General features: G+C 42.5%; 1 protein-coding gene across 1 annotated transcript in view; it reads left to right on the top strand.

Annotated features, from left to right (window-relative positions):
- The window catches only part of DDX1 (DEAD-box helicase 1), a 33,641-nt gene extending 29,944 nt beyond the window's left edge, over positions 1 to 3,697 (top strand). The window contains exons 21-26 of the mRNA XM_082851335.1: positions 721 to 793; positions 947 to 1,019; positions 1,104 to 1,146; positions 2,255 to 2,350; positions 2,604 to 2,724; positions 3,376 to 3,697. Of these exons, the coding sequence (XP_082707461.1) occupies positions 721 to 793; positions 947 to 1,019; positions 1,104 to 1,146; positions 2,255 to 2,350; positions 2,604 to 2,724; positions 3,376 to 3,506 (537 nt within the window). The 3' untranslated portion in view covers positions 3,507 to 3,697. The remainder of the gene's footprint in view (positions 1 to 720; positions 794 to 946; positions 1,020 to 1,103; positions 1,147 to 2,254; positions 2,351 to 2,603; positions 2,725 to 3,375) is intronic.
- The last annotated feature ends 14,143 nt before the right edge of the window (positions 3,698 to 17,840 follow it).

Raw genomic sequence — 17,840 nt, forward strand, 5'->3', positions numbered from 1 at the left:
CGCAACAAAGGGTAGCCCCCGCTCGCCGCAACTAGAGGAAGCCTGTGCGCAGCAATGAAGGCCCAACGTAGCCAAAAATAATAATTAAATTAATTTTTTAATTAATTTAAAATAATCACATGGCCTCATTTCAGCACTTATGCCACCCTTCTCTATCCTGGCATTTTGTTGGACCAGAAGTCAGTCTGCCCCTCACCCCCTCCAAATCTCTAACTTTGCTGTGCCTTGCAGCACAAATGACATCTGATGGCTAATTGGTATATTCTTGGTGAGAACGCCAGGGGCCCAGTCTCTTTAGGATTTTATCTGTTGTCACAAAAAGTGTAACCTTGAGGTAAAATGTCTAGTATTCTGAATTATTTTAATACAAGGGTAAAAGTAAAGCTTATGTTTTTTACATTTTATTCTGTCTTATGTTTTGAATTACCAGTCAGGCTCTCTAAAGATGAAGCCAAATTTTAGCAATGGTTTAAGAACTTTTATGTGAAAAAAGCAAAGATGAATCCAATCATTGATTTATTCACCTTAAATGTCATATTTCAGCAAATTACAACTTAAAAGTGCAATACTTGTTCCAGTGAATTATGAATGACTAGACCGCTAGTATGATACGAATACGTTAGTTGTTAGAGGTCGCATTGAGTGGAAAGGTGGTATTTGTGGGGGTTTTTTTAGTATATATACTAATAAAGTCCTTTCTCTCCTCTCTGTTCTCTTTAGAAAGGAGATGTAAGATTCTTGATTTGCACAGATGTAGCCGCCAGAGGAATTGATATCCATGGTGTTCCTTATGGTAAAAAGAAAGTTTTTATGCTTGCAGTTTGAATTTTATGGAATTCGAGGGAAACCATTTAATATGTTTGAAATACTCAGAACATCAAACATCACATATGTTTGAAAATTTTAGGAACTATTGTCAATTGGTAGTAATTGCTTTTGTTTACAGTTATAAATGTCACCTTGCCTGATGAAAAGCAAAACTACGTCCATCGAATCGGCAGAGTAGGAAGAGCTGAAAGGTACTCGGTCATTTTTTTTTTTGTCCTTTTTAAGCTTCTGTGCTTCAGGAATAAAGTCTAATAAAGACTTTTAAAATCTTTCAGGATGGGGCTGGCCATTTCCCTGGTGGCAACAGAAAAAGAGAAGGTAATCTTTTCAGTGCTGTATTATATTCATTGTTTGTGTCGTCATTTTAGATGTTGGAAATGAAAGCAGTTTGATTTTTTCATTTACATTGAATTCAGTTGCGTATGGAATATAAGTTAACTTTTTAATGGCATCTTTTTCTCTTCATTCATTGAATGGACAACTAGTAGGATGAAGTTTAGAAAGGAAAAATATGAAATGTAATTTTCCCTAATAGCTTTCATATAATTTTCAGTGAAAAGTATTTAAACCCTCTCTGGCATCATGCCATGGTAGACTTTTTATGGGAGAGAGGGTTAACTTATTATTTTGATATAAATTGATGCAATAATTTGATACAGATTTACAGAAAAGCTGCAAGAGTAAGGAACTCCCACACACTCATTCCCCAAACTACTTGTTCATTTTGCTTTTTGCTCTTTGCTTTATGGTACTGATGAACCTAGTGGCAGGGCGGGAATAAAGATGTAGACGTAGAGGATGGACTTGAGGACGCTGGGCGGGGAGGGGCGAAGCTGGGGCGAAGTGAGAGTAGCATCGACATATACACACTACCGAATGTAAAATAGATAGCTAGTGGGAAGCAGCAGCATCGCACAGGGGGATCAGCTCGGTGCTTTGCGATGACCTAGAGGGATGGGATAGGGAGGGTGGGAGGGAGGCTCAAGAGGGAGGGGACACGGGGACATATGTATGCATATGGCTGATTCACTTTGGTATACAGCAGAAACTAACACATTATTGTGAAGCAATTATACTCCAATAAAGATCTATTTAAAAAAATTAAAAAATATCTTATAGAAAACATTTGAACTTCATTTTTGATACTAATCTTGATATAGCATTCTCCAGTATTTACTTTTCTCATTTTTATCTGAGAATTCCTTTCTATAATTGACATCTGTTTTAGAAAAACCTTTGGATTCCTTTCAAAAAGAACTCTTTCAAAAGACCAAGTTAGTGAGCTACTAATAGTGGTAGTAACTGGATGACAGACCATACCTGCAATCTATTTTTCTTGTGCTCTGAGGACAGAAAATGTTAAAAAACTAACTGAGAACAAAGATATCTAGCATGTTTCAGTCTCCGTACATGTTAATCTTCGTAGGTTTGGTACCACGTATGTAGCAGCCGTGGAAAAGGATGTTACAACACAAGACTCAAGGAAGATGGTGGCTGTACCATATGGTACAATGAGATGCAGGTAAGGCTCACAGAGTCTTATTAAAATTGGTAGGAATAGACTGCATTTATCTGTAAAAGTTACGTATCAGCTCTTGTCTATTTGTGAACTGTGAGAATTAATGAGTGATTATGTTATGGTAGTTCATAAATTATAACCTGTGAGTTCATCTCTTCAGAAATCTTACTTCCATTTATACTAAGTATTACAGCCTTCCTGGTTTTATTTAATGCTGTTAAAACGCAACTCTGTCGATTTCCTCTCCCTTTCTTAGTTGCTGTCTGAGGTAGAAGAACATCTGAACTGCACCATTTCGCAGGTTGAGCCAGATATAAAGGTACCAGTGGATGAATTTGATGGGAAAGTTACTTATGGTCAAAAAAGAGCTGCTGGTGGTAAGCTTTGAATTACTTTTAATACTGTTTTAAATGTGAATGTGTCCCTTTTTTGAGCTTCAGTTTAAGAAGAGAGTATTTCATTTCCTTATGTTTAGTGTATATTTTTAGCATATTAATCGTTCCCTCCTTATTAGTCTTACAGCACTTTATTCATACTTGTCTTGCAGCATTTTTTATTGTGTGATCTGTATGTGAATGGACAGCAGCTTAGCTGTTTCTCTTGAGGTGTTAATGTCATAAGAGTAGTTGAAAATGTATGGAATTATTAGGAAACAAGAGAATAATGGTAATTTTGAACAAGGGGTAACCCAGGATACTATTTATTCCCTTTGCCTGCAATGCTCTTAGCTCATTCCGGAAATTTTTTAAAGATTCAGGCTAAACTGGTGGTTTCTAAACCAAGGAAAAGAGACTAGGGGAGGGGTTGGTAGGGGTATTGGGACAGCTGTTAGTAAGGAAGGCCTAATCATTTATTTTAATTGATGTAACACTTTTAGAACTCAGTTTCTTTTGTAGATAACTTGCTCAGTAGTACCTCTTTATCGCTAGGAGCAACGTTTAAGTTGATGTAATTGAGCCAAAGCATTGCTGACACGTTATTTCAGGCATGCCGCTCACATCACTTTGTGATTCGTGTGTGTGACACAGGTGGAAACTATAAAGGCCACGTGGATCTCTTGGCACCCACAGTTCAAGAGCTGGCTGCCCTTGAAAAGGAGGCACAGACGTCTTTCCTGCATCTTGGCTATCTTCCTAACCAGCTGTTCAGAACCTTCTGATTTTAACATTCACTGAATAAGGTTTGAATAATGGAAGTCTATAGTCTTAAAACTCTAAAATAGTTGTACTGCTTCCAAGCAGCAGTATTTATAGTAACTTAAGCTGTTAACGCTAACTCTTGCATGTCAAGAAACATCAGTCTTAGGAATTCTTCATAGAATGGCAACCTAATGAAAATAATAAATTTGATGACTATATTTTCATGCAAGTTTGTGTCTTATTTTAAAATTATTTCATCGTTTTTCAAGAAAGCTCTGGGTTTATGAAGTAAAGTTTATGGGTATGTGCATTCGGCAGAGGACCTGTGTGGAATTTTCACAAGAAGTGGTCCTAAATAGAGACAGCCATGGTCGCCTCGGTATATGTTGAAGCTAGAGAAGAGTCGTGGCATGAAAGAAAAGTGTATGATCCTAAGGTGGAAGGACAGCTGGGTTAGTTTGGAGGCCTAGAGTTTTTTAGGGACTTAGAAAAGGTTCTGTGTCTAAGGACTGATGACTGATTTGGTGATGGTGACAGTGAAGATGTATTTCTGAAGGTTTATCTTCTTTTTAAGAACCTTTCTTTCCAGGTGCTACATACTGTAAAGATAAAACTATTCTAATGTCCCTCTAGATCATAAAATTAAATTTAAAGGCCGTTCTTTGAAATACATTTCCTCAAACCCTCTTGCCTAAAATACCAGAAGGAAAAGGGACAATTTATATAGATACAATTGAATTGTTGCTTTGTACCTTTTGACTCTTATTTATAAAGTAGTATCTTTGGGAAAATTATTCTTACCCTAGAGATTCCTTAATAGCACAGGCTATTATAATTCCTTATATGGTGGTTTTTAAATCTGTTAGCACTGAAATATTTTCTTCAAGCAAAATCTTGAGTGAAATTCACTGTGTAAGCAGTGGGAAAACCATTACCTAGTATATTGAGTCATAGTTTATGTGAAATTATTATGAGGATTCCATTCTTTCACTTATATCTAGACCACTGTCTTTGCTTTTTTCTTGTTTTACTTCTACTACATAGAACAAGTAGTTTTTCTTTTATTTAGCAAGTAAGGGGGGTGGTTTACAGAATAGATTAATTCTTTTTTGTGACTTTTGTGACTTTTTTTTTTTTTTTTTTTGCGGTACGCGGGGCCTCTCACTGTTGTGGCCTCTCCCGTTGCGGAGCACAGGCTCCGGACGCGCAGGCTCAGCAGCCGCTCCGCGGCATGTGGGATCTTCCCGGACCGGGGCACGAACCCATGTCCCCTGCATCGGCAGGCGGACTCTCAACCACTGCGCCACCAGGGAAGCCCTGTGACTTTTCTTAATTAGCAGCTATTAAGAATAAGTTTCCATATATTTAGTGATCTTTCTATTTTTATATTACATAGTTTTTTTAATTTACAAAATACATTATCTGTAAGTAAGAAGTACATAAAAGTTACTCAAAATCCCAACACCAGAGAAACACACTTTTAACATTGTATATATTATTTTCCAGATATTGATACAAAAGTAAAACAAGAGATAAAGCAAAGAGATTTCTATAAAAAAATTATTTAATAGCTATATAGTATTTTATTGTTTAGGTGTTCCATATATTATTTTAACAGTCTTCTATTGCTGGATATTTAGGGTAAATCCAATTTGTCACTAATTTCAACAATACTGAGAACAGTTTTACACATAGTTATTCATATGTTTGCATAATATTTCTTTGGCATAACTTTTTTTTTTTAAATTGGGGTGTAGCTGCTTTACAATGTTAGTTCCTACTGTACAGCAAAGTGAATCATCTATATGTATACATATATCCCCTCTTTTTTGCATTTCCTTCCTATTTAGGTCACCACAGAGCACTGAGTAAAGTTCCCTGTGCCATACAGCATGTTCTCATTAGTTATCTATTTTATACATATTAATTAGACCACTGTCTTTGGTGATTTCCTAGAACTACCATAACCAATCTCAAAGCTCTGTGATGAGCTCCTTGCCGTGTTCATGCCCATTATTAATCACTGCTTTAGAAACAAGTTTTGAATTGACATAATGGCAAGGAAAAGTCTTGAGATTTAGAGCATTTAAGATTAGAGCTGGGTTTCCCTGGTGGCACAGTGGTTAAGAATACGCCTGCCAATGCAGGGGACACAGGTTCGAGCCCTGGTCCGGGAAGATCCCACATGCCGTGGAGCAACTAAGCCCGTGCGCCACAACTACTGAGCCTGTGCTCTAGAGCCTGCAAGCCACAACTACTGAGCCTGCGAGCCACAACTACTGAATCCTGCGCACCTAGAGCCCATGCTCTACAGCAAGAGAAGCCACTGCAATGAGAAGCCCTCACACCACGATGAAGAGTAACCCCCGCTCGCTGCAACTAGAGAAAAGCCTGCATGCAGCAACAAAGACCCAATGCAGCCAAAAATAAAAGAAATAAAAGAAAACCGATTAGAGCTGGAAGAGGTCTTTCTGATCTTGTTCATGTTCTCGTGTTATAGGTACAGAAACTGAGTTTCCAGGAGTACGTGTTCACACAGGCCAGTTGGTAGAACCAGGACCAGAACCTGGGTTTCCTAGTTTAAGCTTTTACTCTTGGGTCTCCATTTGGAAGATGATTCTCAGGTCCAAATGGGGAGGTTAGAGAGGAATGCTAGATAGAGCTGGGAGTCTGTGGAGGGGTATTTGGTTTTTCTCCTCAAAGTACTGTCTAAATGTCGTTACTCAGGCAATGGAGTTTTTAAAAGAGGAAGTGACATGTAATCAGACCAGTGGAGGGGTTGCCTGGAGACCTGACTTTCCACTCACATCACCATGAATCCTTCCGTTTATGCTGGGTCCCTGCTTCCATTTTATTTAAAAAAAAAAATTATTAATTATAAAAAAAATTTTTTTTTAGGCCACGCCGCACGGGACATGGGATCTTAGTTCCCTGACCAGGATTGAACCTGTGCCCCCTGCAGTGGAAGCGCAGAGTCCTAACCACTGGACCGCCAGGGAAGTCCCTGGGTCCCTGCTTCCAGGTGGCCATTGTTCAGCCTCCGATTAATGCTAAGGATGTGAATGATTGTTAAATTCTGATTATGTTGTGGTCACTGAGCCATGAGAGATGCTCATTGCCCCTCCTTCCTATTAGAAATGGAGCCTCCTGAGCTTCCGTTGGTACTGGATTACCTGGCTGGAGACGGTCCCTCCCAGATTCTGGTCAGTGGGGTGTGAGATGGGTGATGTGTCATGTCCTTCCACCTGCCCTTTCCCTCCCCCCTCAGGCTGGAACCTGGTGTATTAGTGAGTCAGTGTTCACCGTTAGAAAAGTGTTATCCTTGGGGAGTGGTAGAGCAGTAAGACAGAGGGAACCTGGGTGGCCTTGTGGAAGAGCTGCCACCCTCTCTCAGAGGCTGCCTGGCACAGTATGTTTAGTTCCCCAGTTAACACAGACACTAGAGGCACTTGAAGGTCCAGAAAATGTTAAAAATATTAACCAGCCAATGTTAGTATTTCCGACTCACAGAGTCAGCTGTACCTACTATTATAGTGTAAGAATTTATGAGTGTACTCAGATCTCTTACTGTCAGTCTCCCCTCTGCACAGAAATGCCTAGACCGGCCCCACCTTCAACACTTGATAGACATGCCCTCAGGTCTTGTGAGTCTCGGCACATTCTCCTCGTCACCCATCTCATCTTCTGTTCACCATTCATTCTCTTCAAAGCTACCTTCAAGCTCTGTTAGAATTATACTTTTCATAGTGACGAGTGGTTTTGTGTTTGGGGAATTTTTTTTGCTATCCAAATTTGAATAAACTTAAACGAGCTTCTCTAACTCTGGGTTATGCCTCCACTGTATTGCTAACCTGGAAGATACTGGGAGCCTCTCATCAGGACAGAGCCACCCGAGAGAACGTAGAAAACTAAACAGAAGGACCAAATGCTTTCATTGCCTGGGGCTGTTTGCCTTAAGAGAACTGATTCTAAAGGGCTCTAACTAGTGGGATTAGTTATAGATTGCCAGAACCTTTCTGTACCTGGTTCTTAATACATATTTTTCTATTACAAACAGAAATGAGAACTTCAGGTTAGAGTAATCCCCGCCCCCCCTCCTTTTTTACTTATATCCCCACTCGCAGAGAAAGGCGCCACTAAATAACATTTTGGCTCATTTCTCTTTTCTGTACAGTTTTTGGTGGACAGTTTAGATCTTACCTATATGTACAATTTTTATATCTTCACTTAATGTAAGTATTTTTGTTGTTATAAATACTTTAATGGCTGCATAATCCACTGAAAGTGCTGTGGTCTGTAACTCACGAGCTTTGAGGGAAACTGAAGAGGATGTGAATCTCAGATGTCCAGCCCGGATGCGATTCCGGCTCTGACCCTACTAGCAGGTGACTGAAGCGAGGTCCTTAGCTCTCGAAGCTTCTGTCTCTTTGTTTATAAAACTGGTGAAAATAATTCTCATCACTCAGGATTATGTTAAACATTCAGCCAAAGTCAGCAGATAAGAGGCGCTCGTGCCACATTTTACGGTATTTACACCGTTTACAGTTGTCCTGTGTTACCGTCAACATCTTTGTTCTATCTTTTGGATTGTTCCCTTCACCTGGATTCCTAGAAACCGGATTCTTGCATTAAAACCAATGAAGCTTATGAAGATTTTTCAGGGTCATTTTCAGATTGCTTTCTGAAAGGGTGGTACTGGCCGACGTTCACATTAACAATATAGAAAGAACTCTACAACTTTTTTTTTTTTTTTTTTGCGGTACGCGGGCCTCTCACTGTTGTGGCCTCTCCCGTTGCGGAGCACAGGCTCCGGACGCGCAGGCTCAGCGGCCACGGCTCAGGGGCCCAGCTGCTCCGCGGCATGTGGGATCTTCCCGGACCGGGGCACGAAGCCGTGTCCCCTGCATCGGCAGGCGGACTCTCAACCACTGCGCCACCAGGGAAGCCCTATACAACTTATTTTACAAACTGAAATAGTACTTGTTGCATTTAAAGTTTGCTTTTGTCCTGTCTCTTCACGCGCTGTGTGAGCTGGTGCTGGTGAGTGGAGGTCCGCATGTCCAACTGGCAGCTTCTCTGCACGTGACACCTTAGCCTCCACGCCCTCCCCTCTCCTGCCCCACCGCCATCATTATGCTACAAACAAGGATCCAAATTTACTGTCAATAAGGTACAAGGCTTCTTTCTTTCTTTTTTTAAGGTAGAAGTGTGTGTGTGGCAGTGATCGAGAACGGTCCAGATTTAAAAATAAAAGTTGGTTCCCAGCCAATTCTAAATGGGCAAAACTACGTAGTCAAGTTTTTCACCTTATTCTTCTGACTTGAGAGGGAACTGTATACTTTATTGCAGCTTGAATGAGATATGTAAAATATGAAAAATGTGTAGGTAAATATAAATGAGATCTGGGGTAGTTTCCTTTATATAATACTTCTATTATTTCCCTATAGATGCTGACGTCTATCAGGAATTTTTTTCCAGGTGACCTTATTTGGGAGAAAAAGGAATATTTGTTAAAAGGGAAAAAATGCAGTGGAACAGGAAGGAAAGGGAGGGATAGTGTTTTGCTACTCTAGAGTAACTGATGGAGGATTCCTTTGGTGGGAGGAGTGGCAGGGGAATTTTTACTGTTGTTTTCCGTCCTGTGGATTTAAATAATTACCTTTCATTAAAACCATTTAAAGCTCTGATTTTTCTCACAGTGATTCGACTTGTACTGGTCAAAAAAAGTGTTGATAGGGAATTGGAAATAGGGATAGGAATTGGAAAGAATTGGAGTCAGGTAGGCCTGGAGCTGATCCTAGCAGTGCTCCTGACTTCTAGTTATAAGTCACAGGCAGAGATCTCCAGGTCTAAAGTGGGGCCTGGAAGCTGCACTTTAACAACTTCCTTAGAAGATCGTGATGCAGATGGACCTCAGACTACACATCAGGAAACGCTGTTACGGACCAATGGCTCTTAGATCTTTAATTCCCACTGCAGTCTTTTACCCCAGGACTCGAGCAAGGTGACTGAAAAGGGCACCTGAGAGGGAGGTGCTTGCAGTAGTACTAGAATCGCCTGGCTTCCAGGGCTGGTCCACTGCCTTTAATGAGGTTCCTTCCCTTAGGTCAGTGGTTCTCAGCCCTGGCTGTGCATTGGGACCTCCTTAGGGAGCTTTCAAAGAAAATACCAGTATCTGTACTTCACCTCCAGAAATTCTGGTTTGCTTAATCTGGGGTGGGGCCTGGTATCCCCGGTGGTGCTTATGCATTGAGAGCTGCTGCTTTAAGCGGCCTGACCAGATGTTTCTTGATCCTGCTGCAAATCGTGTGCCCTCTGCACGTGGCCCAGCTGATACGTGTCTTAAAGTTAAATATAGTTTAGATTCATGCTGGAGCCCTTGCTGGTTATACCATGCAGCAGAGGTTATTGTAGAGGAAAACTTTGATAAAAGTGGTACCATTTGTCATTTTTGAGAGACTAATAAGGTTATTTTAAAAATAAATTTTGCCGCCAGATGAGTTTCGTTCCTTTCAAAATTGTTGCTTTAGGGATTCAGACAAATCTTTTTAAGGGTGCTTCGGTTTTTCAAAACCCATTCGGCCTTTTAATTTTTTTCTTTTTGCCACTTGTTTGTATTTGAACCATTTCCTCTGCTTTCCACAGAGCCACATTATAAGCCTCTGGAAATCATTGGCTCAACTCATTATTTTACCTTAAACCTTGTTCCCCAGCTTGGTAACTCATCCTGTTCACCGGAAAAGGCTTTGGTTGGCTGTTGGCTGTATGTTGCCTTAACTTAAATCCCAAAGGATAAATACTTGCTACTGCCAAGTAGGACTTTGAGGGGGCAGCCAGAGGTTGTCTCTCTGCAGGGCAATAATTGGATGGTAAGGGCTTTCTACCTTTTGTGGTGGCTTAGGGTCTCAGGGAGGAGAGTCTAGCTTGGGAAACCCTGATCAGAACAGGAGTCACCAGGGCGAGTGTGGAGGTAGAGAGTGATGGCCAGCAGGAACGGCATCAACTGAGTCTCGTAGGAGCAGCAGTGTCTGCTAATGAGTTTCGATTTTCCTTTCCTACGATGTGATTCCCCTGAAATCCTCAAATGTTGCTCAGGGCGTTGGCACTTAGGTATGTCAGTATGACTTGGGTAGTAAAAGGAGGGCTCTGTCCGTGTTTGGACAGGGAGACGTTGGAGAGTGGGGGAATTGGTTAGGACCCTGTCCCGTGGGAAATTGTTATGTAACGGCAGGAGGGGACAAGAAAACCCTCTGGAGCAATCGTGCAAACCAAAGCTCAGCCAAAGGTGGCAGCCAGGCTCAGGGCAGCCAGGTTTAGCAGGCGCACCCACGGCTCCGTAGCCATATTTGGGAGAGAATTGGCTCAGCGGCAGTTGCACAGGCTGGAAGCTTGAGGTATTTTGTTTGGTTCTGAGAAGCTAGCAATTTGGAGACATTGAATTATACCCATATCATTAAATACTGTTCACTTAGAGTATTGGTGTTAGTTCTGTGGGTTGTAATAACAAACTCTATCATATGCTTCCGTCCATAAATTGTTTATTCATTTCCCCGCTGTTGGCTCACAACCCAGCACCAGGAGAAGTGACGCAAAGGCAGCAGGGCCCACCTCTACCTACATCAGCTCTCTGGGGTCCGTGGCTTACCATTTCCAGCCAAGTGCACCAGGTGGCGTTCGTGTCACACTGTGAATACCCACAAAGACCTAAACCCTTATGCTGGGATATTTTTACCACTTGGGGTCACTTAAGGATTACCTGACTTCCTTTTTTTCTCTGCTAAGCAAATCACAGATTCAAAGGAATTATTTCCCATTACATCTGTCAGGGTCTGTTGTCTTTTTTTCTGGATCCTGAAGGCCAAGAGATGAGAATTAGGATTTTTTTTTTTTTTACCCGTGAGTCGGCCTCACACGGTTTGTGCAGCAGTGGTTTCTCCTGTTACAAAGCACTTATGGGACCACTGCACCCTGGGCCCAGCGTTCGGGAGTTCTCTGTACAAAAGAACTTCCACACGTGTCAGAATTGCATTTATGCTAATTGCCATCCTCATTACCATCTCCAGAACGCAGGCTGCTTTTCCTCAGTCATTTCCTTGATTCTGCCTGTCTCTAAAGGCCCAGATCTGAACACAGTGCAATGGGGTATCATGTTAACGCCGCTCACCTTCCTGCCATTCATCCGGTGATCCTAAGAATTACGGCATCGCCCTTTGAGAGCACGGTGGAGATTTGTGTGATGATCCCCAATTGACTTGGCCTGCCTGTGGGTGGGAAGGGGTGGGGTGAGGGCAGGATGTGTGGGCTCAGACAGGCAGCCCAAACAAAGAGCCTAGTCACTTCAGAAAGTGGCTGTGCCTCCTTATTTGAAAAGCCAAAATGATAAGCGGACACCCCAAGTGCCAGTCTCCCTGCCCACCAAGTGACTTCATGGGATTGAAGGTTAAGAGAGACCTGAGTGGGAACAATGACCACATATGTGATCTGTCCTTTGCTTTCTACCCTTCTGCAAAGAATAACATCTTGCGGGGTGGACGCAGGAGCCTTGAGTCATTATTCAAGAACAGCCTTTTCTGGTATAATTTAAAACTACAACAGGAATTCATTTATTTTCACCATTTCAATTTATAATTAATTCGTGTCAACCCCCAGTCAAGAACCTGAAATGGGCTTTTATTGCCTTAATTAAGTCCAGAATAACTTGGACACTTAAGGCCCTCTAAAATTTGGTCCTAGCCTTCCGAGCCTTATTTCTTTTATTCCCCAAGTCACGTTGAACTTGGTCTTCTCATTTACCTCCATGTATAACAAGAGCTAACATTAATTGACCCATCCCTGTTTACCAGGTATTGTTCTAAGTGCTTACTCGTCTTAACTCAGTTAACCCTCATAACCCCAGAAGATAGGTTCTAATAGTGTTTCCATTTTACAGATGAGAAAGCTGAGGCTCCAAGCGGTGAGTGATTTACTTAAGATCACCTGGCTAGTGAGCAGTGGCTCTAGCGTTGGAATGCAGGCGCGTATCCACTACGCCCTGTCATTCTTGCCGCTGGCCGCTGTTGCCTCCTGGGAGGCCTTCCCGCCTTCCCTTTGCCTGTCAGATTCCACCCAGCCTCGGGCATTGGAGTCACTATTACCTCCTTTGTGGGGGGCAAGAGAACACCCCATTTTTGAATACCAACCATGAGCCAGATATTTTATATGCAGCCTCATGTAAGAGCCAATGTTCTTTTTTTCTGCAGATAAGGAATTCAAGGTTCCGAAAGGTTAAGACTGAGGCCAGAAGGTTAACTCAGGGCTCCAGAATCTATGATGTTTGGTTCCGTGCTCTGCCTTCAGGAAGCCTTCCAGTGCATTACTCTTGGTCTTGCCCTTATACTTTAGATAGCTCTTAATTCTAAAAAAACGATTTCATTACTTCTGCCGCCTCTGTGTCTTCAGGTGGATCCAAAGTACTTCTCATGAAGGGTTTCTGGGCTCTACTCCCTTTTCTCTTCCTGCAGTGTGCATAGTTGGCATATGACAGATACTGATTACCTTATTTTTCACGCCACGGGGAAGAGTCTATCCACTTACCTGACAGTGACGACCATTCTACGGAGACTGAGGCCCAAAACCGAAAGGCATCTATTGACTTTTAACCCTGAGCAGGAATGGCCAGGACAGGATCGGAGGTCAGGACCGCTTTCAATAGGAGAAGATAGCTTTTAACTTCTTCAAGAGAATTTGGCCAAAACATGAGCATGATTTTGAACATACGGGGCCCAAAGCTCCGACACCCCATGGCTGAGGTTTCAGTGTTATGGTGGACCCATACTTGCAGAGAAATATGTGAATTCATCACGGTTATTTTTGTAGCATTAAAGTTGGCGAACTTCCAAGTCAGGAACTTTCTGCCTTTGCAGTTCTCGGTTATTTGAGGCTGGATGACTCACTTTGTGTAACATCCTCTTGTTTTCCTCCTTTTCCTCCCATGGGTCCCCTCCTACCTGAGAGGATTGGCAGGGGCAGAGAAGGTTTTGAAACTCAAGCCTCTGTCGACAACTTCTTTTCAGTTTTGTTAACATTTGTTGGGAAGCTGTCTTGATCTCCTCTTCTCTTTTCCCCATTAGGCAGGTCACTTCCTCTTCTGTGCCCTCCAGATCTTTTGTTCCTTCCTTTATTGTAACATTGATATTCCTACATTTTTATTTACCTGCTTCCATGTGAGGGTCTCTTCCTAGATAGGGTAGATCCTTTACAGCAGGTCTGATTTCAGTATCCTCAGTACCTGGACCAGAGTCTGACCCCAAGAAGATCGTTTAGTAAACATTTGTTCTGTTGGAAGGAAGGAAATAGGAAGAAAGGAAGGAAAAATGGATGGACGGATGGATGGATGGATAAACGAGTTATCACGAGAAATTTCTATGAAGGAACTTTAGACATTGGCTAGCAAAATAAGGATGAGAAGTTAGGATTTGTTACCTACTTAGTTTTTATTTGTTGGACAGGAGATCTGCACATCCTAAGTACAAGGCCACTGAAATAGACAGACTCCAAGCCTCACCTTTCTCTTTAAGAAGGATTAATGTTTTTCAGACTGACTGTGCTGGCTTAACCCAGAACCACCTGGTTGTTCTTGGAGGAAATCCTCACGACCACTGTCCTCTCTTCTGTCAAGTCATTCTGAGACACAGCAGCAATATCCAACATGTAGATGTACCACCATGCTTTGCTTTTTTTTTTTTTTTTTTTGTCTCTACACCTCTGCAAGGCAAGAATAATTATTTTCCTCTAAGGAAACAGAGGTTCAAAGAGGGGAGGTAATAGTTAACGATAATAGTTGGAAACTTCAATACCCCACTTTTAACAATGGATAGAACAACTAGACAGAAGATGAACAAGGAAATAGAATACTTGAACAACACAATAAACTGACTAGAAATAACAAATATCTCTACAACACTTCACCCAGCAACAGAAGAACACACATTCTTCTCAAGTGCACATGGAATATTCTCCAAGATAGACCACATAGTAGGCCATGAAACAAGCCTCAGTATGTTTAAAAAGATGGAAATTGTATATATTCTTCAATCACAATGGGAGAACATTAGAAGTCAATAAAAGAAATAACAAATATGTGGAAACTAAACAACACAATACTAAACAACAGGTGAGTCAAAGAAGAAATCAAAAGGGAAATTAGAAAATACTTGGAGATGAATGAAAAAGGAAACGTAGCATAGGAAATCATATGAGATGTAGGTAAAGCAGTGCTTGGAGGGAAATTTATAGCTGTGAGTGACTATATTAAAAAGGAAGAGAGATCTCAAATAGATGCACTAACCATCCACTTCAAGGCATTGAAAAGAAAAAAAAAAAAAAGTAAACTAAACCCAAAGCAAGCAGAAGGAAGGAAATAAGAAAGATTAGAGTGGAAATTAGTGAAACAGAAAATAGAAAAACAACAGAGGAAATGAACAGAACCTGAAGTTGGTGTTTTTGTAAAGATCGACAAATTTGACAAACCTTAGCTAGGAAGAGGTGAGGTAATTTTCCCAGCATGACCCCTGTAGTAAATGGCTATCGTCCAATAGACAATAGGACTCTCTGATGCCAAAGCTGGGGTTGGGGGTCTGCCTCGCACCTAGACTGTGAGTGTCTCAAGGCCAGCAGCCTGCCTTACCATCTGTGCCTCCCCAGCGCCTTGCTCTGTGCCTGGCACATGCAGGAGCTCAGGAAATGTTTGCTGAACTAAAATGGAACGTAAGCCTCTCCCCATCCTTTGTCAGCCATCTGCGTGAGATGATAAATTATGCTTCCAGCTCAGATCGGGCTGAACTGCACTATTTCTGATGAGAAACGCTGAAAACAGCAAACTGCTTGTCCTTAAAAATAAACCTTTCAGCTTCAGGGATTTGGCCCAGAAATGAACCGTGTTACAGCTCAAGCCCCAAGATTGAGTTTATTACCTTGGAGCCAGGGGTTATGGGGTCTCTGACTGGAGTGAGAAACTCGATCACCTTGACCTGGCCCCGGGGCCGAAGTAGGATTTGGCCACACCTCCCCGTCCTGTACCACTCCTGGAGAGGGCCGGCCCAGCTCAGAGGGGGCAGCTGATCCCAGGGAGCCCCAGATGCTGAATCTTGTCCCCAGACTGATAGATTAGGAACAAGGGTGTGGCACTGGCACCCCAGCTGAGCCCGACCGAGCTCCAGGTGGAGTCTGGCTTTCTGACATTTTATAAGGGGTGAAATGTAAAGAATGTTGACTTTAATTAACCCAAGTGCATGTTGATACGTCCTGAAAGGCTGGTGGAGAGAAGGGGATCCCAGGTAGATTATGTGCCAGGAGGCTACCACGTGTTCAGGCTGGAGCGACAGGCCCGCCTGCCCCGGGGGGCAGAGAGGAGGCAGAGGGCCTTCACAAATGGCATATCTTTGGGGCCAGACGTTCTGCTACCTGAGCAAGGCAGGGTGTTTGCCCATTTTTCAGAAGGACAAGATGAAGCCCCTAGAAGTTGCCCAAGACTCACAGCGGGCAGGGAGATGGACCCATTTTTTGGCCTCTCGGATTCAGTGATTCCTGGTGCACCCCTGCGTGGTGGGAGCCTGCTTGAGGAGCTCTATTTACGGGTCCCCCCGAAGGATATGTGTGTGGTGCGAGGCAGGAGGGCGGGCGCTGGGCACCTTCGTGTGTGTGATTTCCCTGGCTTCTGTGCAAGGGCCCCCTTTTTTCCTTTGCTTAATTTAAAGATGACTCTTCTGGAAGCCTCCAATGTGGAATTGACCCTAAAGTGAAAAGAAGATCTTTTTAGGGCGAGAGCTTTGTTCTTGTGAATTTTCTGCCTCACCAACCATGGGGAATGTGAGCGGGGACGGGGGTGGAGGGTGCGGGGGGCGGTGAAAAGTCTGTTAAAGAAGCTGCTCATTCATTTCAAGGGGCCGAGGAGCTATTTTGAAGGAGAAAAGTCTCCTCATTCTCTTGGCCTTTTGATCCACGCAGGCTCCATGGCAGGGAGTCGTTGAGGAATTACTCTGACCACCCCGAGCCTTCCCACCTGCTGTCGATGGGGCAGAAGGGACTAGAATTAACATAAGGAAATATAAGCTTTAACTGTAACTTTAAAATTAACAATCTCTAATTTTCCACACCATAAAATCAGTAAAATGGTTCGCCCTTTTTTTTTTTTTTTGCCAGGGAAAGTGATGAACTGGTACGTGCATTTTAATCAATTATATCAATCTCCCTCTCCTCTTCTGTATATCTGTGTCTTCAGGATATCTGGCACAGAGGCACTATGCCAACTGTCGGACATAGATTTAAAATTTCTTTTTATAATTAGAATAAAAGAAATACCTACCGTCAATGAGTATCAGTGTAAAAATTTGGTGATATATTACATCAGGATTAGGTTCATTTACATACAGTAGCATATTCAAAATAGTGGTGACCTAAACGCAAAATATTTATTTACTTGCTTATTTACTTATTTATTTACTTTAAATATAAAAAAGATGTGGAGGCAGGCAGTCTGGGGCTGAGGTAGCTGGTCCTCCATCATCAGAGGTCCCGGTTCCTTCTGCTCTGCCATACTTAGTTCATAGCTTCCAACCTCAGAGATGCCTCATGAGCTTAGCTTGCTGCTGGGGCTCCAGCATCACGTGTGCCCTTAGAACAGCAGAAAGGGGGAAAAAAGGGAGGGGCAAAAGGAACTCCCTACCTGATTTTAAAGGGCCTTCCCAGAGGTCTGACCCAACAACTTCGATTTACATCTCAGTCAGAACTAGAGGCCACATCTCTGCAAGGGAGGCTGGAACATGTAGGTTTTTATCTTTCCTTCTCTTTCTTCTTTCTTCCTTCCTTCATTTTTCCTTTCTTTCTTCCTTCTGTTTTCCTTTCTTCCTTCCTTTCTTTCTTTCCTTCTTTCCTCCCTTCTTTCCCCCCTTCCTTCCTTCTTTCCTTCCTTCTTTCCTTCCTTATCCAGGCATTTTGGGGTTCTGTGCCTGAGTCAGAATGGAAAGTCGGGTATTGGAGAGGCAACTAACACCCTCTGCAACATGCACTTTATATATTTGATGGTGGAGTTGTGTGATTTTGGTGTCCATGCCTGTGAATTTTTCCCATCCATTGTGTCATTCATCAGTCACTTGCTCCTCATTCTACCTGCTCATGCCTCCATGCCTAAATGATTAATACCCAGATCTTTTCCTCCTCCTGTGCGGGAGATAGACAAGTAGACAGAATACAAGTAGGATCCACAAGTATGATGGCAGAGAGAACACTGAGGACCCAGAACACTGGGTGCAGGTTGGAGAGTTCAAGGAAAGCTTCTAGGTGGAGGTGACAGTGGTAAATTTGGAAGGATGATTCGG

The sequence above is a fragment of the Leucopleurus acutus genome, assembly GCF_964270905.1.
Source record: "Leucopleurus acutus genome assembly, chromosome: 12".
In the NCBI taxonomy this organism is placed as follows: domain Eukaryota; kingdom Metazoa; phylum Chordata; class Mammalia; order Artiodactyla; family Delphinidae; genus Leucopleurus; species Leucopleurus acutus.